Source organism: Cherax quadricarinatus, chromosome 9 (assembly GCF_038502225.1).
Source record: "Cherax quadricarinatus isolate ZL_2023a chromosome 9, ASM3850222v1, whole genome shotgun sequence".
Taxonomy (NCBI): Eukaryota; Metazoa; Arthropoda; class Malacostraca; order Decapoda; family Parastacidae; genus Cherax; species Cherax quadricarinatus.
This window is the reverse complement of record NC_091300.1, coordinates 8,318,506-8,342,691: the sequence shown is the minus strand read 5'-3', so window position 1 is coordinate 8,342,691 and position 24,186 is coordinate 8,318,506. Positions and strand designations below refer to the sequence as shown.

Below are 24,186 nucleotides of genomic sequence, written 5' to 3'. Positions count from 1 at the left end.
CCAGACGTGTACACTTCGTTTACAAAACTTACCTTCGCCTGGTTTGTTTACATAACTCTGCGCCTGTCCTCTCTCATGCACTCATTCTTTCTCTCTCTCATTTATTCGTTTTATCTCATTTACTTACTCCTGACCCTACATTAAGACTACAAATATTTTAAGGTAAGTAATGAGTGAACTGTATATACATTTTATCGCTCTGGGATGCTTAAATGTAATAGAATATTATGTGTAGGTGGGTTGGCCTGGTATGGTAGCCCGGCTGACTACCATACATACCACACTTGATTTTTTACAATAAATACTACTCATCTCACCCTATATTTTAAGGTAAGTAATGAGTGAACTGTATATACATTTTATCGCTCTGGGATGCTTAAATATCATAGAATTGTATGTGTGGGTGGGGTGGCCTGGTATGGTAGCCTGGCTGACTACCATACATACCACACTTGATTTCTTACAATAAATACTACTTGTCTCACCCTAGATTAAGACTATAAATATTTTAAGGTAAGTAATGAGTGCACTATGTGTGTATTGTACTTTTTTATTTTTTTTTATGCCTGGTTCTATTGCTAACTTAATATATGTTAGTGTAAACTTGTTATCTAGTGTTTGTATGCATTTGTAAGTGGAAAAAAAGGGTGTTCCACTTTACGGCGGTAGCCTGGAACCTAACCAGCCATATAAGTGGGGCCTTCCTGTATAGGCTTTCGTTTTACACTCACTTGGCAGGACAGTAGTACCTCCCTGGGCGGTTGCTGTCTACCAACCTAGGCTCAGAATAACTATCTACAAATAATTATGTACTGCATAATGGATAGACAGATATGTAAAATGATCATGGATGAAATAAAATGATACTGTACAATATATTAATACATATTTTAATTATAATTACTGTCAATTATCATAGACAAAAAACTTAACTACAGTACAGTATTCATAATACATTATTATTACTTTAGTAGTAGTAGTAGTATAATAGTACAGGTCCACATTCCTTTATCTGAAACCCTTGGGGGCCAGTAGTGTTTTGAATTTCAGAATTTTTTGAATTTCAGATTGAAGGTGGGGTCTAGGGCAGCACCACATAATCAAACATTAACACTGCAGCAAAAACATATGAATACTCACACTAAGTGGGATAAATAAAGACTACAAATACTACTACGGTAGTATATATTGACAAATGAAATAATGGGATAATTATAGACCAGGAACATGATTCTGAAGACGATTGTCAGACAGTGCTTTTAAAGACTTCTTGAAGTGTCATCTGTCTTATTACATAGGTTTCTGTCTAAGCAATCTCTCTTTAACTGAGTAAATTGCCATAATCTCTTGCTCACTGATAAATGTTTAAGGCCAGCAATTAACTGATCACACATTTTCACCATATCATCTATGGGGACTTTTTCACCAGTGTTCACAATGTCATCATCATCATCATCATCACCACTATTATCTTGCTTATTTGTATTTAACACCATTTCAGCAATTTCCCCATCACTCAAAAGAATCCACAACAGGTGCATCATTGTCAGCTTCCTGTAACACAGTCAAGATCTTCGTTTTTGCCCTATGTAGTGTTTTCCTATTTTTCATTAGTTTTTGGTCATTATTTTCACTGTAATTTGTCTTTCTGTTTCTTTAAATCATAAACAGTGGTAGTTCCAACACCATATTCTTCAGTAAGATGCCGCACTGACACACTACGATCAAGCTTCTGCAGTAACTCTACTTTCTGCGTTACTGATAACGTCAGATGCTTCCTTTTTTTTTTTTCTCACTGTTACCCATAGGGTATCTGAAGCTCTTTCTGACATTTTCACAGTAATTAAACACAGTCACAAAATAAAAAGCAAAAACAAAATATCAGAGAACAGCAGATGTATGTGTGAACACTACAAGTGCTGAGAAACAAGTGGCAGTGGTGGAGTTATGTAGAAATGACTAACATTCCACACTCCACAGAAAAATTTCAGTTTTCGGAACTTTTCGAATTTCAGAATTTCGGATAAAGGAATGTGGACCTGTAGTAGTATAACAGCAGCATCAACAGCAGCAGTGGTTGTGGTGGGGACAACAGCAGCAGCACCAGCAGCAACATAATTGTTATAATTATCACTTAAAAGTGTTAAACTAGTATAAGCTGTTCATCACATTCACTACACTAACCTTAAAGTCTGGCATTCTTAGAATTCTTTTAATGTGTATTTTTGCTGGACAACCCATTTTCTTGGTTCTGTGGGCCAGTGTCCTTCTCCTGATTCTAACGTGGCTTTTCTCCTATAATAAAAACAGAAAGGTGGTAATGAGCATCATTATAACTAGCATTATAATAGCAATTTATTAATCACATCATCTTGGTGGAGGTATTAGGGAGGGTAAGAAAGAGAAGGGAATTAAAAGTGAAAAAAAAGAGCAAGGTGATGAGAGCAACAAGATACATAGGCAATGAAAGATTGGATATTAGATTGGGGGAAGGGAGTAAGGAGGATATCTAAGAGTGAACCAATCATGAAAGTTGAAATGAACCATAAAACAGATGATGGAAGAAAAAAAGTAGGTGGTGTGTTAGGCATCTGTGCAAAGAAAGGTATATCTATGGAGGAAGATGGGAAATGTACCAGAGTATAGTAGTACTAACACTTCTTTATGGGTGTGAGGCATGAGTTTTAAACACTACAGCCAGAAGGATGCTGGGGGCAGTGGAGATACCATGTCTGAGATTTCAGAGAATAGAAATTAGAAGACTTAGTGGGAGGTTACCAAAGATATAATTCAGAGGGCTGAGGAGGTGTTGCTCAAGTGGGTTTGGGCATTTAGAGGTGATGGAACATAATAGGATGACCACAAGTGTTATAAAACTGTGGAAGGAAGGAGGTACAGGAGTCATATATCTAAATACATTCACTTCTATATATTCCCTCCCTCCAGCGTGATATCCAGTACTGTACTTTATTACTTAACCTTTTTGGTACCCTCATCTTTCTTTTTCTAAGTTCACTTTAAATTTTCTTCTTTCATACACCCTCCCAAACTCCTCAACTTACATCTGCAACCTTTCTTTGGATTCTCCCCCAAAATACTGTCACTGGCAAAGAGTAACTGTGACAATTCCCCCTTCGTATTAATCATCTTTCGATTACCAGCACCTTAGCATTCAATTCTTTTACAACCCCATCTATAAATGGGGTTGTGAAAGACACCACACATTACTGTCTAAGACCTACTTTTACTGGAAATTAGTCATTTTCTCTTTTTCATACCATAACTTTTTCCATATAAAAAAACTTGTTTTTATAGCCTATTTCTTATTCAAAATATTTGCAACATTTGCTATAGTGACCCCTATCCATAAATGCAACAAAGAATTCCTTATTTTTATCTAAATGTTTACTTACATCTTTCAAGGTAAACACTTAAGTCTACACATCCCCAACCCTTTCTAAGTTCTGTTCCTCTGCAATCTGACTTTCTGTCTTACTGCTAACTCTTACAGTAATAATTCTACCATACATTTTATCTGGTACGTATACTTAACAGGCTTATTTCCCTATAATTCTTACATTATCTTTTGTTCTCTTCTCCCCTTATATAAAGAAATTTGCATGCTCTCTGCTAATCCTTAAGTATCTTCCCTTATTTCATGCATACTGTATACTGAACAAATACACTAACAACTCCAAAATTGTATTCCCACCTGCTTTGAAAATCTCCATCATAACAGAGTAGTTATGGTTTCTAAACCTTCAGGAAAATTAATGGTTACATTTCTGAACAGGTACATCTTGCTACTTCTCCTTACACTTAGGTCACACTACACATACATGTACATGTTTATTTATACACACTTATCTGAGTTTTCTTTGATTTTATCTTAATAGTTCTTGGTCTTATTACTTTTCCTTTTATATCCATGGGGAAGCGGAATAAGAATCTTTCCTCCGTAAGCCATGCGTGTTGTAAAAGTCAACTAAAATGCTAGGAACAATGGGCTAGTAACCCCTTTTCCTGTAATAATTACTAAAAAGAATAAGAAGAAAATTGTCAAAGTGGGAAGTCTGAATGTGCACAGATGTTGTGCAAATGATAAGAAAGAGATGATTGTGGATGTTATGAATGAGAAGAAGCTGGATGTCCTGGCTTTAAGTGAAATAAAGCTGAAGGGGGTAGGAGAGTTTCAGTGGAGAGGAATAAATGGGATTAGGTCAGGGGTTTCAAATAGAGTTAGAGCTAAAGAAGGAGTAGCAATAATGTTGAAGGATAAGTTATGGCAGGAAAAGAGGGACTATAAATGTATAAATTCAAGGATTATGTGGAGTAAAATAAAGGTTGGATGTGAAAAGTGGGTTATAGTAAGCATATCTGAACCTGGAGAAGAAAGAAGTCTAGAGGAGAGAGAGAGATTTTGGGAAATGTTGAGTGAATGCGTGGGGAGTTTTGAACCAAGTGTGAGAGTATTGATGGTTGGGGATTTCAATGTTAAAGTTGGCAAAAATGTTGGGGAGGTAGTAGGTAAATTTGGGGTGCCAGGGGTAAATGAAAATGGGGAGCTTTTAATTGACCTATGTGTAGAAAGAGGTTTGGTAATAAGTAATACATATTTTATGAAGAGGAGAAATAAATATACAAATTATGATATAGCACGGAATGAAAGTAGTTTGTTAGATTATGTATTGGTGGATAAAAGGTTGACGGGTAGGCTCCAGGATGTACACGTTTATAGAGGGGCAACTGATATATCGGATCATTATTTAGTTGTAGCTACAGTTAGAGTAAGAGGTAGATGGGAAAAGAGGAAAATGGCAACAACAAGCAAGAGGGAGGTGAAAGTGTATAAACTAAGGGAGGAGGAAGTTAAGGTGAGATATAAGCAACTATTGGCAGAAAGGTGGGCTGGTGCAAGTATGAGTAGTGGGGGGATTGAAGAGGGTTGGAATAGTTTTAGAAATGCAGTATTAGAATGTGGGGCAGAAGTTTGTGGTTATAGGAGGGTGGGTGCAGGAGGAAAGAGGAGTGATTGGTGGAATGATGAAGTAAAGGGTGTGATAAAAGAGAAAAAGTTAGCTTATTAGAGGTTTTTACAAAGTAGAATTGTTGTAAGAGTAGAGTATATGGAGAGTAAAAGAAAGGTGAAGAGAGTGGTGAGAGAGTGCAAAAAGAGAGCAGATGATAGAGTGGGAGAGGCACTGTCAAGAAATTTTAATGAAAATAAGAAAAAATTTTGGAGTTAAACAAGTTAAGAAAGCCTAAAGAACGAATGGATTTGTCAGTTAAAAACAGAGTAGGGGAGTTAGTAGATGGGGAGATGGAGGTTTTGGGTAGATGGCGAGAATATTTTGAGGAACTTTTAAATGTTGACGAAGAAAGGGAAGCGGTAATATCATGCACTGGCCAGAGAGGTATACCATCTTTTAGGAGTGAAGAAGAACAGGATATGATGGGGATGTAAAAGAAGTAAATGCTAGGGTGTTCGGGAGAGGGGTAGGATTAAATTATGGGGAATCAAATACAAAATGGGAATTGACACAGTTACTTTTTGCTGATAATACTGTGCTTATGGGAGATTCTAAAGAAAAATTGCAAAGGTTAGTGGATGAGTTTGGGAGTGTGTGTAAAGGTAGAAAGTTGAAAGTGAACACAGAAAAGTGGAAGGTGATGAGGGTATCAAATGATTTAGATAAAGAAAAATTTGATATCAAATTGGGGAGGAGTAGTATGGAAGAAGTGAATATTTTCAGATACTTGGGAGTTGACGTGTTGGCAGATGGATTTATGAAGGATGAGGTTAATCAAAGAACTAATGAGGGAAAAAAAGTGAGTGGTGTGTTGAGGTATATGTGGAGACAAAAAATGTTATCTATGGAGGCAAAGAAGGGAATGTATGAAAGTATAGTAGTACCAGCACTCTTGTATGGGTGTGAAGCTTGGGTTGTGAATGCAGCAGCGAGGAGGCGGTGGAGATGTCTTGTCTAAGGGCAATGTGTGGTGTAAATATTATGCAGAAAATTTTGAGTGTAGAAATTAGGAGGTGTGGAGTTAATAAAAGTATTAGTCAGAGGGCTGAAGAGGGGTTGTTGAGGTGGTTTGGTCATTTAGAGAGAATGGATCAAAGTAGAATGACATGGAGAGCGTATAAATCTGTAAAGGAAGGAAGGCGGGGTAGGGGTCGTCCTCGAAAAGGTTGGAAGGAAGGGGTAAGGGAGGTTTTGTGGGCGAGGGGCTTGGACTTCCAGCAGGTGTGCATGAGGGTGCTCGATAGGAGTGAATGGAGACGGATGGTATTTGGGACCTGACGATCTGTTGGAGTGTGAGCAGGGTAATATTTAGTGAAGGGATTCAGTGACACCGGTTATTTTTATACAGCCGGACTTGAGTCCTGGATGTGGGAAGTACAATGCCTGCACTCTAAAGGAGGGGTTCAGAATATTAGCAGTTTGGAGGGATATGTTGTGTATCTTTATACGTACAATGGACCCCCGGTTAACGATATTTTTTCACTCCAGAAGTATGTTCAGGTGCCAGTACTGACCGAATTTGTTCCCATAAGAAATATTGTGAAGTAGATTAGTCCATTTCAGACCCCCAAACATACACGTACAAACGCACTTACATAAATACACTTACATAATTGGTCGCATTCGGAGGTAATCGTTATGCGGGGGTCCACTGTATATGCTTCTAAACTGTTGTGTCCTGAGCACCTCTGCAAAAACAGTGATTATGTGTGAGAGAGGTGAAAGTGTTGAATGATGATGAAAGTATTTTCTTTTTGGGGATTTTTTTTCTTTTTGGGTCACCCTGCCTCGATGGGAGACGGCCGACTTGTTAAAAAAAAAAAAAAAAAAAATTCTGAACAGCAGATGTCATCTCCTATCACCCCAAACACTCCATTCAACTTCTCTCTAACTCTCACTGGGCAGCTATCATGTGCCTCTTTCACAAGACTTTACATATTATTATTCACTGAAGGATTGCTTCTGTTCTCAAGAAAGAATTCTTCATGCTATGTATAGATGCTTTAGTATGGCATCAAATAACTTCATTACACTTATGATAAGCAAACCTAAACAAACTTTCTGTAGTACAGAAGGCACTGCAGAAAGTCTAAGGTAGTCAAAGAATTGTCTAGGAAGACAGTCAAAAAGTGAGTTAATTGTGTCGAGCAAGGTCTTGGTCCTGGTCCCTAGGCAAAGCCTCGCAATGGTCATAAATATTCTTACAAGGGTAAAAGCCCTACAGTGCAACTAGCAAATTTTTACTCACCTCCATCTTATCCCTATTTGCAGCATATCTCCTCTTATTCCATATTCCGCTATCACTGCCCATCTGGCATTCCATGACATAGGTTCCTGCCTCAATGAATGGCACTCCTGTGTATTCTACTGGCACTGGGTCATAGCCTCTCCCTTTTGTTCCAATGCTCACTGAATATCTAATATGTTTTCTTCCTTCTCCAGCAAAGGCCTTCATATCCGAGCCTAAATAAACAAACGACATATGAAAACTCATAATGCTATGTTAGTGAGCACCTATGTTTTTGTTTAATAATTTATTTGCATAAAAACAGTTATTATTAATACTGTTGATAATATGAATTTAATACAATATACTAACTTTTTTTTTTCAACAAACCGGCCGTATCCCACCAAGGCAGGGTGGCCCAAAAAGAAAAACAAAAGTTTCTCTTTTCAAATTTAGTAATTTATACGGGAGAAGGGGTTACTAGCCCCTTGCTCCCGGCATTTTAGTCGCCTCTTACAACACGCATGGCTTACGGAGGTAGAATTCTGTTCCACTTCCCCATGGAGATCTAGAAAGAAAATAGAAGAAAACCCAGAGGGGTGTGTATATATATGCTTGTACATATATGTGTAGTGTGACCTAAGTGTAAGTAGAAGTAGCAAGGCGTACCTGAAATCTTGCATGTTTATGAGACAGAAAAAAGGACACCAGCAATCCTACCATCATGTAAAACAATTACAGGCTTTCGTTTTACACTCACTTGGCAGGACGGTAGTACCTCCCTGGGCGGTTGCTGTCTACCAACCTACTACCTAATATACTAAGCATACAGACTATATATAAAAAGAAAAGAGAAGTTAAAAAGGAGTAGAGGAGTTCATAAGAAATAAGAACAAGTTAGGTAATGTCAACAAATTTTTTGCAGAAAAGAAGAACAAGTTTCAGAAAACAGCAAACAAGATGAGATGATAAAGAAGAAAAGAGAGATGTCAGAGACTGAATATTCATGGAAACTGTTATGTGCAGATGATGAAAGGGAGGAAGAAATATCCTGTTTGGACTAACAGGTAGATGAAGAGTCCTTCACTAACATCAAGACACCCCCAATAAAGAACTGGGTAATGTAGAGGGAATGGAATTGAGCATGATAATATGGAAGATGGTGCAGGGGAAGAGAAAGTTGAGGTCCAAGAAATTTGTAAAATATGGTTGTGAATGAAGTACTAATTTAAATATAGAAGTGTAACAAATTGATGCAAGAAGAGGAGAGTGATCCATTATATTAAATAAGTTATATTTGAGCCTCAGAAGCTAGGAAGTACAGAGCTTCCTCTCTGAAAGTGGCATGGGAAGGTTTCAGTTTGCTGGGTTAACAATGGACCGTGACATCAATGCCAGTCTGGGAAGACAACCAAAGAGTGAATAATGGTGAATATTATCTTCTCTGGGTTGCTCTACTTAGGGGAAGAAATGAGTTAAAAAATATGTATAACTTTAGACACTGTCTTTATTACCTATTATATCAAAAATTCCTTCCTTTCGGTGTCCTACAAAATGCATCCCTGTTACTTTTTCTTCTGCCTTGATAAGGTTGATGACTTGTTCATATGAGTCCACAACTTTCATTACTCCTCTGGGATAATTATTATGAACTTTGAAGTTATCTATTTTGGTAACTGTGGACTCTTTACGTATTTTGTGATCGGCATCACTTGTTAAGTAGTCGTCAACCTTGGTGGAGGATGCACTCTTGGGCTTGGCAATAAACTTAATTTTTGAATCCAAGGAATCCTTTTCTATGAGGAGTGATGTGCTCTCTCTCTTCAAGTGATATGCTTTATGATGTTTAACAATCTGTCGAAGAAGCAAGCTCTGTTAAATTTTATTATTAAAAATTTAGAGACTTAAAATTCTCCTCCTAGGACACAGAATTTGTAAAATATTTTTGTAAACAGTACAGAAGGCCCCTCCCTTCCCCCTCATATACAGCACCTTATTCCATATTTTTGTTGGCATCACACTGAGAAATTGTTCATTACATTCCACCCACTGATGACTATCACTGGCAGGTGGAACACTGGCTCACCTGAAAGCCAACAAAAACGTGGAACACCGAAAGTAGGTGCAGGGCCCTCCTGTATTTAAGAAAAAAGAGGAACTGTTGCTGATAAGATCTGAAGAAGGATATTTGTCACAATATTTTTTTTTTTTCACACTGAGGTAGGGAGCCCCAAAAAAAAGGAAACACATTTATAGTCTTTCATTCAATCACTATCTTACTAGAAATGTGCTGACATCACAGTTCATATGACCCTCTGAAGCTGCAGATGTTGGTTAAAGAAACTGGAAAGGTATGTAAAAGAAGTTTAAAAAGAAGAGCAAGGTGATGATAGTAAGTAGTAATTCTAGGTTAATTAATACTGGAGGCCAAACTGAAAGGAGTATGGAGGATGTGAATTAGATACTTGGGAGTTGATGAGTTGACATATGGATCTATAAAACATCAGGTAACTCATAGAATAAATGAGGGGGAAAGTAATCAGTGTGCTAAGGAATCCGAGGTGATGAAAGATAGAAACAGATGCGAGTGCAGTAAATGTTAAATTTAAATTAATCACTTCTTATGAAAATATCTTACCTGATTTTGCTGTTTGAGATCAGATTTATATTCTCTACAGGGACTCCTTTTATTTAATTTGCATACATCACAGACAACAACCTGTAAGTTAAAATTTCTGTAATACTAATTAAACAACACTTCTGACTTTGGATATTGAAATAATGTTTCTGAATGTTAGTAAATATTAGCAGCAATCTGTAAGCATTATTTTGAAAAATATATATACGTGTACTCTTATCTAAAACCTGAACATTAAAATGGTATAAAATACCGACAGGTTGTTAGGTAAGACACATATGCAACAGTTAGATATCTTTATTATGAAACGTTTCGCCTACACAGTAGGCTTCTTCAGTCGAGTACAGAAAAGTTGATAGAAGCAGAAGATACTTGAAGACGATGTAATCAGTCCATCACCCTTAAAGTTTTGAGGTGGTCAGTCCCTCAGTCTGGAGAAGAGCATTGTTCCATAGTATGAAACAATATGGAGATGAAGTGACAGGATGGAGCTTATATAGCGCCAAGAGGTGAGACGTAGGCCACTAGGAGAGGTAAGAACTCAGATGTTGACAGGTCAGGTCCCTCTCAAATCCAGCCGCTCTCACTAGTGGAAGTTGTCGAAGTTGATTGCAGGTCTGTACCATGATACCCTTGTGTTGCAGTGTCTGACAGATTGAACATTAAAATGGTATAAAATACCGACAGGTTGTTAGGTAAGACACATATGCAACAGTTAGGTATCTTTATTATGAAACGTTTCGCCTACACAGTAGGCTTCTTCAGTCGAGTACAGAAAAGTTGATAGAAGCAGAAGATACTTGAAGACGATGTAATCAGTCCATCACCCTTAAAGTTTTGAGGTGGTCAGTCCCTCAGTCTGGAGAAGAGCATTGTTCCATAGTATGAAACAATATGGAGATGAAGTGACAGGATGGAGCTTATATAGCTCGACTGAAGAAGCCTACTGTGTAGGCGAAACGTTTCATAATAAAGATACCTAACTGTTGCATATGTGTCTTACCTAACAACCTGTCGGTATTTTATACCATTTTAATGTTCAATCTGTCAGACACTGCAACACAAGGGTATCATGGTACAGACCTGCAATCAACTTCGACAACTTCCACTAGTGAGAGCGGCTGGATTTGAGAGGGACCTGACCTGTCAACATCTGAGTTCTTACCTCTCCTAGTGGCCTACGTCTCACCTCTTGGCGCTATATAAGCTCCATCCTGTCACTTCATCTCCATATTGTTTCATACTATGGAACAATGCTCTTCTCCAGACTGAGGGACTGACCACCTCAAAACTTTAAGGGTGATGGACTGATTACATCGTCTTCAAGTATCTTCTGCTTCTATCAACTTTTCTGTACTCGACTGAAGAAGCCTACTGTGTAGGCGAAACGTTTCATAATAAAGATACCTAACTGTTGCATATGTGTCTTACCTAACAATCTAAAACCTGTTGGTTGTGGATATCTCCCATGATAAATAATTTGGACATGCACAAGGCGAATAATATGTCGCCTGACAACTGTTGTGTTCTTGCAAAAATTGATAAGTAACATAATTATTTTATGCATGACATCTTTTAGGTGACCACCAGAACAATAAAGCATCATATTAAGTCAAAGAGGTGCCAAGAAGAACATTTGCAATGTAAAGATAGCAGGGAAATGTTAAACATTAGGAAAGATAGTAGTAGTAATGGAAGTGACTGGCATGTGAAGATTTGAAAGAAAATATTATACCAGGAAAATGTAGAAAGTTGAAAGTGAACATAGATAAGAGTAAGGTGATGAGGGTATCAAATGAATTAGATAAAGAAAAATTGGATATCACATTGGAAGGGGGGAGTATGGTAGAAGTGAATGTTTTCAGATATTTGGGAGTTGACTTGTCAGCAGATGGGTTTATGAAAGATGAGGTTAACCATAGAATTAATGAAGGAAAAAAGGTGAGTGGTGTGTTGAGGTATCTGTGGAGACAAAAAAACATTTTCCATGGAGGCAAAGAAGGGAATGTACGAGAGTATAGTAGTAACAACACTCTTATATGGGTGTGAAGCATGGGTTGTAAATGATGCAGTGAAGAGGCAGCTGAAGGCAGTGGAGATGTCCTGTTTAACCCTTAAACTGTCCAAACAGATTTACGTTCACATGCGTAGTGCTCCAAAAGTAGATCTACGTTTTTTTACATATTTTCATTTTTTTTTTTTTTATTATTAACACATCGGCCGATTATTATTTTCATATAGTCGGACTTGAGTCCTGGAAATGGGAAGTACAATGCCTGCACTTTAAAGGAGGGGTTTGGGATATTGGCAGTTTGGAGGGATATGTTGTGTATCTTTATATGTGTATGCTTCTAAACTGTTGTATTCTGAGCACCTCTGCAAAAACAGTGATAATGTGCGAGTGTGGTGAAAGTGTTGAATGATGATGAAAGTATTTTCTTTTTGGGGATTTTCTTTCTTTTTTGGGTCACCCTGCCTCGGTGGGAGACGGCCGACTTGTTGAAAAAAAAAAAAAAAAAAAAAAAAAAATCGGCCGATTCTCACCAAAGCAGGGTGGCCCAAAAAAGAAAAACTTTCACCATCATTCACTCCATCACTGTCTTGCCAGAAGGGTGTTTTACACTACAGCTTTTAAATTGCAACATTAACACCCCTCCTTCAGAGTGCAGGCACTGTACTTCCCATCTCCAGGACTCAAGTCCGGCCTGCCGGTTTCCCTGAATCCTTCATAAATGTTACTTTGCTCACACTCCAACAGCATGTCAAGTATTAAAAACCATTTGTCTCCATTCACTCCTATCAAACACGCTCACGCATGCCTGCTGGAAGTCCAAGCCCCTCGCACACAAAACCTCCTTTAACCCCTCCCTCCAACCTTTCCTAGGCCGACCCCTACCCCGCCTTCCTTCTGCTACAGACTGATACACTTTTGAAGTCACTCTGTTTCGCTCCATTCTCTCTACATATCCGAACCACCTCGACAACCCTTCCTCAGCCTTCTGGACAACAGTTTTGGTAATCCCGCACCTCCTCCTAACTTCCAAACTACGAATTCTCTGCATTATATTCACACCACACACTGCCCTCAGACATGACATCTCCACTGCCTCCAGCCTTCTCCTCGCTGCAACATTCATCACCCATGCTTCACACCCATATAAGAGCGTTGGTAAAACTATACTCTCATACATTCCCCTCTTTGCCTCCAAGGACAAAGTTCTTTGTCTCCACAGACTCCTAAGTGCACCACTCACCCTTTTTCCCTCATCAATTCTATGATTCACCTCATCTTTCATAGACCCATCCGCTGACACGTCCACTCCCAAATATCTGAATACATTCACCTCCTCCATACTCTCTCCCTCCAATCTGATATCCAATCTTTCATCACCTAATCTTTTTGTTATCCTCATAACCTTACTCTTTCCTGTATTCACTTTTAATTTTCTTCTTTTGCACACCCTACCAAATTCATCCACCAATCTCTGCAACTTCTCTTCAGAATCTCCCAAGAGCACAGTGTCATCAGCAAAGAGCAACTGTGACAACTCCCACTTTATGTGTGATTCTTTATCTTTTAACTCCACGCCTCTTGCCAAGACCCTCGCATTTACTTCTCTTACAACCCCATCTATAAATATATTAAACAACCATGGTGACATCACACATCCTTGTCTAAGGCCTACTTTTACTGGGAAATAATTTCCCTCTTTCCTACATACTCTAACTTGAGCCTCACTATCCTTGTAAAAACTCTTCACTGCTTTCAGTAACCTGCCTCCTACACCATACACCTGCAACATCTGCCACATTGCCCCCCTATCCACCCTGTCATATGCCTTTTCCAAATCCATAAATGCCACAAAGACCTCTTTAGCCTTATGTAAATACTGTTCACTTATATGTTTCACTGTAAACACCTGGTCCACACACCCCCTACCTTCCCTAAAGCCTCCTTGTTCATCTGCTGTCCTATTCTCCGTCTTACTCTTAATTCTTTCAATAATAACTCTACCATACACTTTACCAGGTATACTCAACAGACTAATCCCCTTATAATTTTTGCACTCTCTTTTGTCCCCTTTGCCTTTATACAAAGGAACTATGCATGCTCTCTGCCAATCCCTAGGTACCTTACCCTCTTCCATACATTTATTAAATAATTGCACCAACCACTCCAAAACTATATCCCCACCTGCTTTTAACATTTCTATCTTTATCCCATCAATCCCGGCTGCCTTACCCCCTTTCATTTTACCTACTGCCTCACGAACTTCCCCCACACTCACAACTGGCTCTTCCTCACTCCTACAAGATGTTATTCCTCCTTGCCCTATACACGAAATCACAGCTTCCCTATCTTCATCAACATTTAACAATTCCTCAAAATATTCCCTCCATCTTCCCAATACGTCTAACTCTCCATTTAATAACTCTCCTCTCCTATTTTTAACTGACAAATCCATTTGTTCTCTAGGCTTCCTTAACTTACTAATCTCACTCCAAAACTTTTTCTTATTTCCAACAAAATTTGTTGATAACATCTCACCCACTCTCTCATTTGCTCTCTTTTTACATTTCTTCACCACTCTCTTAACCTCTCTCATTTTCTCCATATACTCTTCCCTCCTTGCATCACTTCTACTTTATAAAAACTTCTCATATGCTAACTTTTTCTCCCTTACTACTCTCTTTACATTATCATTCCACCAATCGCTCCTGTTCCCTCCCGCACCCACTTTCCTGTAACCACAAACTTCTGCTGAACACTCTAACACTACATTTTTAAACCTACCCCATACCTCTTCGACCCCATTGCCTATGCTCTCATTAGCCCATGTATCCTCCAATAGCTGTTTATATCTTACCCTAACTGCCTCCTCTTTTAGTTTATAAACCTTCACCTCTCTCTTCCCTGATGCTTCTATTCTCCTTGTATCCCATCTACCTTTTACTCTCAGTGTAGCTACAACTAAAAAGTGATCTGATATATCTGTTGCCCCTCTATAAACATGTACATCCTGAAGTCTACTCAACAGTCTTCTATCTACCAATACATAATCCAACAAATTACTGTCATTTTGCCCTACATCATATCTTGTATACTTATTTATCCTCTTTTTCTTAAAATATGTATTACCTATAACTAAACCCCTTTCTATATAAAGTTCAATCAAAGGGCTCCCATTATCATTTACACCTGGCACCCCAAACTTACCTACCACACCCTCTCTAAAAGTTTTTCCTACTTTAGCATTCAGGTCCTCTACCACAATTACTCTCTCACTTGGTTCAAAGGTTCCTATACATTCACTTAACATCTCCCAAAATCTCTCTCTCCTCTACATTCCTCTCTTCTCCAGGTGTATACACACTTATTATGACCCACTTTTCACATCCAACCTTTACTTTAATCCACATAATCCTTGAATTTACACATTCATATTCTCTTTTCTCCTTCCATAACTGATCCTTCAACATTATTGCTACCCCTTCCTTAGCTCTAATTCTCTCAGATACTCCAGATTTAATCCCATTTATTTCTCCCCACCGAAACTTCCCTACCCCCTTCAGCTTTGTTTCACTTAGGGCCAGGACATCCAACTTCTTTTCATTCGTAACATCAGCAATCATCTGTTTCTTGTCATCCGCAGTACATCCACGCACATTTTCAAATATATAAAAAAAAAAAGTAGATCAAGTTTTTTTTACACGTTTTCAAATGCAAAAAAAAAAAAGAGAAGATCTACATTTTTTTACATACTTTCAAATTTTGAAAAAACGTAGATCTATGTTTGGAGAGTTTAAGAGTTAAGAGCAATACGTGGTGTATATATTATGCAGAGAATTCGTAGTGTGGAAATTAGGAGGAGGTGTGGAGTACTAAAAGTATTAGTCAGAGAGCTGAAGAGGGTATGTTGAGGTGGTTTGGTTATTTAGAGGGAATGAAACTAAGTAGAATGGCTTGGAGAGCGTATAAATCTGTAAGGGAAGGAAAGCGGGGTTGGGGGAGGGTAAAGGTTTTGTGGGTGAAGGGCTTGGACTTCCAGCAAGCATACATGAGCATGTTAGATAGGAGTGAATGGGGACAAATGGTTTTTGTTACCTGACGAGCTCTTGGAGTGTGAGCAGGGTAATATTTTGTAAAGGGTCACCCTGCCTCAGTGGGAAACGGCTGGCGTGTTAAAAAAAAAAAAAGAACCAAAGCTCTAGGAAGCAATTGCACCATTTGACTGAAGACTAAGATGGAGGGGAAGGGAGGGGTAGGAGCAGAAACTTAACCCCAGAAGTACAGCCAGGCAGGTATAGTCTTGCAAACATTCATGACAACTACTGAGGTATTATTCAGTAGGAAAATGGGTGAATGGTAGTATTTTGAATACCAATTTTGCTTACCATACCAACAATATCCTCTGCCATACTTGTCCAGTAGTATTTCTCAGCCAAATTGTACACAGTGAGAGTACAGTCTGAAATACCCATGCAAGTATCAGTCATGAAAATTCTGAAAAATTTATTCAGCATTTACTTTCCATCTTCCTGATGAAGGCAACCCACATTTAAGGAGACAAACAAACAAACTTTATTTCTATAAAGTGGAGTACAGTATATTACAGAATTAGGGTGACTGACATATATAAACTATAGAATTCCCTTTATTATGCAAGACATTTTGGGCAGGAGGGCTGTTTATCAAAAATCTGCTTTAATAAATCTAATACATAAGGGTAAGAATTTGTTCAGCAAATGAAAGATCTTAACAGAAAGTGCTAATGTTGTGTTACCACTCATAGAGGGTCAGGTTCACACAACTGACTGCCTACATAAAAAATAGTCACATATAAAATACATCCTTTGAAAATCTACTGTGTTATGCAGTATCCCAAAATGCATTTTCTGCAAGCAGAATCCTCAACATAATTGAAGCTATCAGATCTACAAACTATGAAAAAAAAAAAATGTATAATTTTTGCAGCTTACCAAAATGTTCCCCAGATTTCTTTAATATATGGCATTCCTCAAAGGCCTTTTGTTTGTCTTCTTTGGTGAACAGCACAATTCTCTTCTCACTATTATCTTTACCAACATAGAACATCTGTTTATCTGCAAAAAAAATAAGAAATATAGTCCTCTTTTTGTAAGTAAAATAATTCTGAAATTAATTATCTAATGCTAAATTAGTTTAAAACAAGTACATGATGCCAAAGGAGTAAATTTAATGGAATTCAGGGAACTGGTTAGCCAGAGTTGAGTCCTGGAGATGGAAAGTACAGTGTCTGTACTTTGAAGGAGAGGTGGAGATATGTTGCAATTTGTGAACTGTAGTGTAGGCACACCTCTGGCAAGACAGTGATGGAGTGAGTGACGATGAAAGTGTTTCATCTTTTTCAGGTCACCCTGCCTCGGTGGGAGATGGCCGAAGTGTTAAAAAAAGTTAAATTTTTTTCCCTATGTCAATATACAAGAGTTGAGCCAGAGTCGGAAGTGCCACAAATAAAGGAGTTGGAGTCGAAGGTTTTATGTGCCAATTCCACAGCCCTGTCTATAGCGCTGGTAATCCAGTCACTGAGCAAATTTTCATTTGGCAAAGATTCGCATCAGAAGGTCCCAAACCTACACATTGCTATAATTTACTGAAGTGAAAGATATGGGAGAATATGTAAAATAAACCCCAGTGAAAAACATAGGCACCATTGTCACAATAGGAGAACTCTGTGTCACCATCCACAGTCCAAAACTCTCTTAAATACCACCAGCAGATATCAGAAATATTGCCATGAGAGATATAGAAGAATTCAAAAAGAAACTGTATCACTACTTCTGCAAAATGTTGGATTAACCAGATTGTGATGACTTTCTTAGCCAGTGGACTACCAATAGCAACAACCTGGATGAAGAGAAAATCAACAAAAAAATAGCTCCAGGTTGATCCATGAGGATAGAAAGTCTTGAAACTGCTCACAAGAATTCATATACATGTTACAAGAGATATGTTCTTATTTCCTGGTAAACAAAACACCACAATACCACTGACCTTCAATTCTGAATGCTTTTGCTGCAACTCGAATGCCTTTTTTCTCATTACTAAGAACAGATGATAAGTATGCACCGGTCTCCAAGTACTTTTTGATCTGAAGAAGGTGCAATGTTTTGTCCTTGCCCTTTTGTACCATAACTCCTGCCTGCAAGGTAACACATCATCATTATTATCATTATCAGTATTATTATTATTTTTAATATACATTGGCTGTCTTCTACCTAGGTTGGGTGACTTAATTATTATTATTATTGATCAAGAGCACTTTAAAGGCATCCTCTCACTCTTGAAGGGAAGGTACGCATTACACACTACAATTTTTTTTAACCAAACTGGCCATACTCTTTGGGTCTTCCTTTCTTGGAAAGCTAGGTGACCCCCCTAAAAAATAAAAAGGAAATTTTCACCATCAGTCATTCTCTGGCTGTCTTGCCAGAAGTATGCAGACACTACAGTTTAAATGAACCTCCACACTGAAGCTTCTCCACCCATGCTTCAAAGTACAGGCACTCTACTTCTCACCTCCATGACTGGCTAACCAGTTGCCCTGAATCTCTTCATAATTGTTATCTTGATCACACTTCAACAGCACATACTCCAATTACTGCACAAATTATCAGTGTCCTTATTCACATAAAGTTTCTACAAGTACCATATTCAGTTTTATTTTTTTTTATTTTTTAACAAGTCGGCCGTCTCCCACTGAGGTAGGGTGACCCAAAAAGAAAGAAAATCCCCAAAAAGAAAATGCTTTCATCATCATTCAACACTTGCACCTCACTCACACATAATCACTGTTTTTGCAGAGGTGCTCAGAACACAACAGTTTAGAAGCATATACGTATAAAGATACACAACATATCCCTCCAAACTGCCAATATCCCGAACCCCTCCTTTAGAGTGCAGGCATTGTACTTCCCATTTCCAGGACTCAAGTCCGGCTATATAAAAATAACCGGTTTCCCTGAATCCTTTCACTAAATATTACCCTGCTCACACTCCAACAGATCGTCAGGTCCCAAATACCATTCGTCTCCATTCACTCCATATTCAGTTGTGTGCATTAATTATCAAAGACATATTTGTTACTTATGCAAAGTTGAAGAGTTTTGTTACAGCTCTCAAGCAATACATTTGGTCTGGATTTGTGTTATGGTCCAGGTTCGTTAAGACTGTAAAGTGAACAGCAGAATTTAAGATTGGCTTGCATGTTGAAAAAGTTTAATGAATTCTAAATCAAATTTGAAGAGAAAGCAGGATAACCAGAAGGAAATACAGTACTGAAACAAAAAAAAATTAATGGAACGGATGTACTGAATAGAGAAAACTGACAAAGGTTTGTGGTGTAAATTTAATGACTAGACAAAAATTACCATACTCTTTTTTATGAAAACTATACAACATGAATTCTGCCCCTTGAGACTAAACACTTAAAAAAGGTGAATACAGTAATTAATTCCCACATGACCTCCAATCACTGACCCTCTACAGCAAAAGGTCTTTGAAGAGGGTCTCTCAATGAGGCTGAAATAGATTCGCTCTACTCAGTTTTATTTGCCATTCCCATGGGATTTACCCTTTCACTGATCACTGTTTATGCTGCTAATATCATAGCACCACCTCAAACAATGCATTAACTTACCACAAAGCCAACCACATGATACCTGTGACTCTCAAGGAATGGAAGCAGAACGTAATACTCTGGCTGGAAGTTGACTGACTGTAAATCATCCTTCAAGGCTAATACAATTTTCATGCGATTTTTAGTCCTTTCAGCTGCTGTGTTTTGCTTTATCTGTAACACATATGTCAGTATAGTTTGTGTTTGCTAAGAAAATTATTTAAAATAAAATTTTTTAAGAATGAATGTTGTGCCAGGCAAATTATATGAAAACATGTAAATAGGGAAAATTAAAACAAACAATATATAGCAATACAAAGTGTAATATGTAAACAATAGTTTGATAGACATGGACTGCTGTCACCGAAAAAGATCATGTACAGTGCCATAATAATCAGGTTTCAGCCAGAGAGAAAGAGAATATTACAAACCTTAAAATCAGGAAGTCTAAGAATTCTTTTAATATGCACTCTGGCAGGGCATCCCAATTTTTTGCTATCTTGAGACCGAAATCGTCTCCTGCCCAACTTTCGATTTTCACACTGAAAGCAACAGTTTTTCAGTTATTTTTTTTTTTACCATATCAGTTTTCTTCCTTCAAGATATGGTGATCTACAGTGCAGCCATGTCTGCAAAGACAGTGATTATGTATGAATGAAGTGAAAGTGTTGAATGATGATGAAAATATTTTCTTTTTGGGGATTTTCTTTCTTTTTGGGTCACCCTGCCTCGGTGGGAGACGGCCGACTTGTTGAAAAAAAAAAAGTCTGAATAACTAGTATCTATCCACCTATTTATTTTGCTCAGTCTTTCTTTTTTTTTTTTTTAGTGGTTTCCCATTTTGTTTGGCTTTATGTATTCTTGCATTTGTTGATGTTAATATGTTATAACTAATTAAATGTTATTGATATTAAGCTAATCTAATGTAACCAAACCTATATATGTAAAAAATATATATTTGTTTGTAGAACAAGACTAATATGTATTCTGAATTAGGAGGACAGACTGCCTGCAGATACAAACACACCCAAATGTTCACTTACATAGGACAAAAACCAAAATAATGTATCCCTACCTCCTTTTTGTCCCTATTTGCAGCATATCTCCTCTTTTTCCATACCCCACTATCATGTCCCATGTGGCACTCCATGATGTAAGTACCAGCCTCGATGAATGGCACTCCTGTGTATCTCACTGGCACTGGATTATTACCTCTGCCCTTTGTCTCAACACTTGCTGAATATTTAATATGTTTTCTTCCTTCTCCAATAAATTCCTTCATATCTGAACCTATGGAAATATAAAATTCTCAGTAATCTTGCTCCGAAATGTAGGTAAAGTTTCATATGTAAATTAACAGAAATTTACAAAGATGCTGGATCAAAGAGAGAAAAAGCTATAGCTCAGGCCAACAGCACTAACATCATGCACTGTTAAATCATCTGAATGGATGCTGAGAGAAGACACTTTACTGGTCTAATGAATAGTCATGAGCCTCACAATCCACATCAACATGACATTAAAAGAGGAAAATCCTCTTTCTCGCAGCTATAATACTAGACAAAAATCAATGACGCATTGTACAAAAAATATAATTATGGAGGCAATGGAAAAATATAAGTATGGAGGTATGGTAAAGAATACAAATGAGGAGACACTAGCTTGGACCATTCACTGGTATCTGTACTGTACATCCCTTGAAAAGATACAGAGTACAGAATTTTGAAAAAGGCTTTTGACATATGTTACCATCAAGTGATAACTATAAAATGAGGCCATGAGGTATAATAGGAAAAGTAGGAAGTAGACATTCAAATTTTTAACAAACAAATCACAAAAAACTGTGGTTTGAAAGGCACTGTTCTTGCATTTTAAGTCCTCATTCTCACAACAGACATAAACAATAATGCATACTAATGCTTTGTGTCATGTGTTGTGGTCATTATCTAAGTAAGTATACATGAAAGTCATCTCAGAAGAAGAAACAATCTGATATCACAGGGTCTTCCAGTGGACACTGGAAGAAAGAATGATGATCCACAACTTCAATACATATATCATACTAGATGTTGCTTTAACTATGATGAAGTTTATTGAGGTAATTACCTAAGACAGCTGAGACAAACCTTGAGATATTATCATGCCTAGTTATTAATACATATACATATAATATTATAAAAGAAAATTTGCCTTACCAATCATGTCAAAAATTCCTTCTTTTCGATGGCCAACGAAATGCATTCCTGTTGCCTTTTCTTCAGTTTGTAAAAGGTGAAGAGCTTCATCATAGGAGTTGCAAATTTGAAGGATACCTTCAATGTCTCTTTTACAATCCTGTTCTTCATTTCTAATGTAATCATCATTTGTCTTAGTCATGGTCTCTGGGCTCCAGCTGACCACCACATCAACCATCACTAGAACTGTTGGCAGGGATGGCAGGATACTTTTTTGGGTGACAGTTTTGTTATGACAATAAAATTTGGTTCCTGACGACAGTAGAGGCCACAAAATCATTTGTGTTATAAAGTGAATATTCTATAGCACCCTTGGCTTAAAACATGGATTTATGGAGTAAACATCAGGATGCAGAGTGAATGGTGATGACAAAGGAAGTGGTTCATACTTAGCCTGTAATAATCATAAAATATATTATGAGACATTAAGTCACTCTTTTGTACTCATGTGGCCATAATGAACATGAGAAAAATGTGAGTTTAAATATAACATAACAAAAAGGATAAAAATTATCTTTTTTTTTTTCAACAACCAAGCCATATCCCATGGAGGTGGGGTGACCTAAAAGGAAAAACAAAAGTTTCTCTATTTAAATTTAATAATGTATACAGGAGAAGAGGTTACTAGCCCCTTGCTCCCGGCATTTTAGTTGCCTCTTACAACACACATGGCTTATGGAGGAAGAATTCTGTTCCACTCCCCCATGGAGATGAGATAAGCAGAAATAAACAAGAATAAGAACTATTAAGAAAATAAAACTCAGATATATATATATACGTTATATATATATATATATATATATATATATATATATATATATATATATATATATATATATATATATATATATATATATATATATATATATATACAGTGGACCCTCGACCAACAATGGCATCGATTGACGATAAATCCGACCAGCAATACATTTTAACGCAAAAATTTTGCCTCGACTACCACTAAAAAACTCGACCAACACTATTCGTTCCGTCTGAGACACGTCCACTTCTGGCCAGTGTTTACAAGCCAGCCAGCCACCGCGGTAGCTTCCAAGCATACAATCGGAACATTTCATATTATCACAGCCTTTTTAATGATTGCACCTGCAAAATAAGCCTGGCTCTGGTGGCCTGGTGGTTAACGCTCTCGCTTCACACGGTGAGGGCCTGGGTTCGATTCCCAGCCAGAGTAGAAACATTGGACGTGTTTCTTTCCACCTGTTGTCTATGTTCCCCATCAGTAAAATGGGTACCTGGGTGTTAGTCGACTGGTGTGGGTCGCATCCTGGGACACTGACCTAAGGAGGCCTGGTCACAGACCGGGCCGCGGGGGCGTTGACCCCCGGAACTCTCTCCAGATAAACTCCAGATGGGCCCCAAGAAAGCTTCTAGTGCCAACCCTACATCAAAAAGGGTGAGAATTACTATGGATATGAAGAAAGAGATCAATGCTAAGTATGAAAGTGGAGTGCGTGTCTCCGAGCTGGCCAGGTTGTACACAAAACCCCAATCAACCATCGCTACTATTGTGGCCAAGAAAACGGCAATCAAGGAAGCTGTTCTTGCCAAAGGTGCAACTATGTTTTCGAAACTGAGATCGCAAGTGATAGAAGATGTTGAGAGATTGTTATTGGTGTGGATAAACGAAAAACAGATAGCAGGAGATAGCATCTCTCAAGCGATCATATTTGAAAAGGCTAGGAAGTTGCATGAGGATTTAATTAGAAAAATGCCAGCAACTAGTGGTGATGTGAGTGAATTTAAGGCCAGTAAAGGTTGGTTTGAGAGATTTAAGAATCGTAGTGGCATACATAGTGTGATAAGGCATGGTGAGGCTGCCAGTTTGGACCAAAAAGCAGCTGAAAAATATGTGCAGGAATTCAAGGAGTACATAGACAGTGAAGAATTGAAACCAGAACAAGTGTTTAATTGTGACACTGACAATGTTGTGAAACACTTTAGGAATGTCATAAAGGAACAGGAGGTACAGGCCTCTATGGACAGATATGTTGTGCGACAGAGGTCCAGTGACTCTCAAGCTGGTCCTAGTGGCATTAAAAGAAGAAGGGAAGTAACCCCGAAAAAGGACTTGCCCCCTCAAGTCCTAATAGAAGGGGATTCCCCTTCTAAACACTAACACCATCAACACTCTCCCCTCCTCCCATCCCATCAATCATCACCAGATCTTCAATAAAGGTAAGTGTCATGTAACTGTGCATGTCCTCTTCAGTTTGTGTGTATTAAAATTAATATTTCATGTGGTAAAAAATTTTGTTTTCAATACTTTTGGGTGTCTTGCACGGATTAATTTGATTTCCATTATATCTTATGGGGAAAATTAACTCGGCTAACGATAATTTTGATTAACGATGAGCTCTCAGGAACGGATTAATATCAC

The 24,186-nt window shown here is 37.9% G+C and overlaps 1 protein-coding gene across 4 annotated transcripts in view; it reads right to left on the bottom strand.

Moving 5' to 3' along the window:
* LOC128686225 (uncharacterized) overlaps positions 1–24,186 on the bottom strand; it is an 82,471-nt gene that overhangs the window by 47,312 nt on the left and 10,973 nt on the right. For 2 of the 4 annotated variants that reach the window (XM_053773064.2, XM_070083200.1), the window contains exons 2-12: positions 21,750–21,974; positions 20,630–20,844; positions 19,986–20,096; positions 19,576–19,728; positions 17,931–18,078; positions 16,877–16,999; positions 16,292–16,365; positions 9,896–9,976; positions 8,772–9,111; positions 7,279–7,493; positions 2,185–2,295 (exon numbers count right to left, since the gene is read on the bottom strand). In XM_053773064.2, coding sequence (XP_053629039.2) covers positions 2,185–2,295; positions 7,279–7,493; positions 8,772–9,111; positions 9,896–9,976; positions 16,292–16,365; positions 16,877–16,999; positions 17,931–18,078; positions 19,576–19,728; positions 19,986–20,096; positions 20,630–20,844; positions 21,750–21,966 — 1,788 coding nt within the window. In that variant the 5' untranslated portion in view covers positions 21,967–21,974. Of the gene's footprint in view, positions 1–2,184; positions 2,296–7,278; positions 7,494–8,771; positions 9,112–9,895; positions 9,977–16,291; positions 16,366–16,876; positions 17,000–17,930; positions 18,079–19,575; positions 19,729–19,985; positions 20,097–20,629; positions 20,845–21,749; positions 22,456–24,186 lie in introns of those variants that run through there. The other 2 variants (XM_053773063.2, XM_053773062.2) reach the window with 1 other exon arrangement.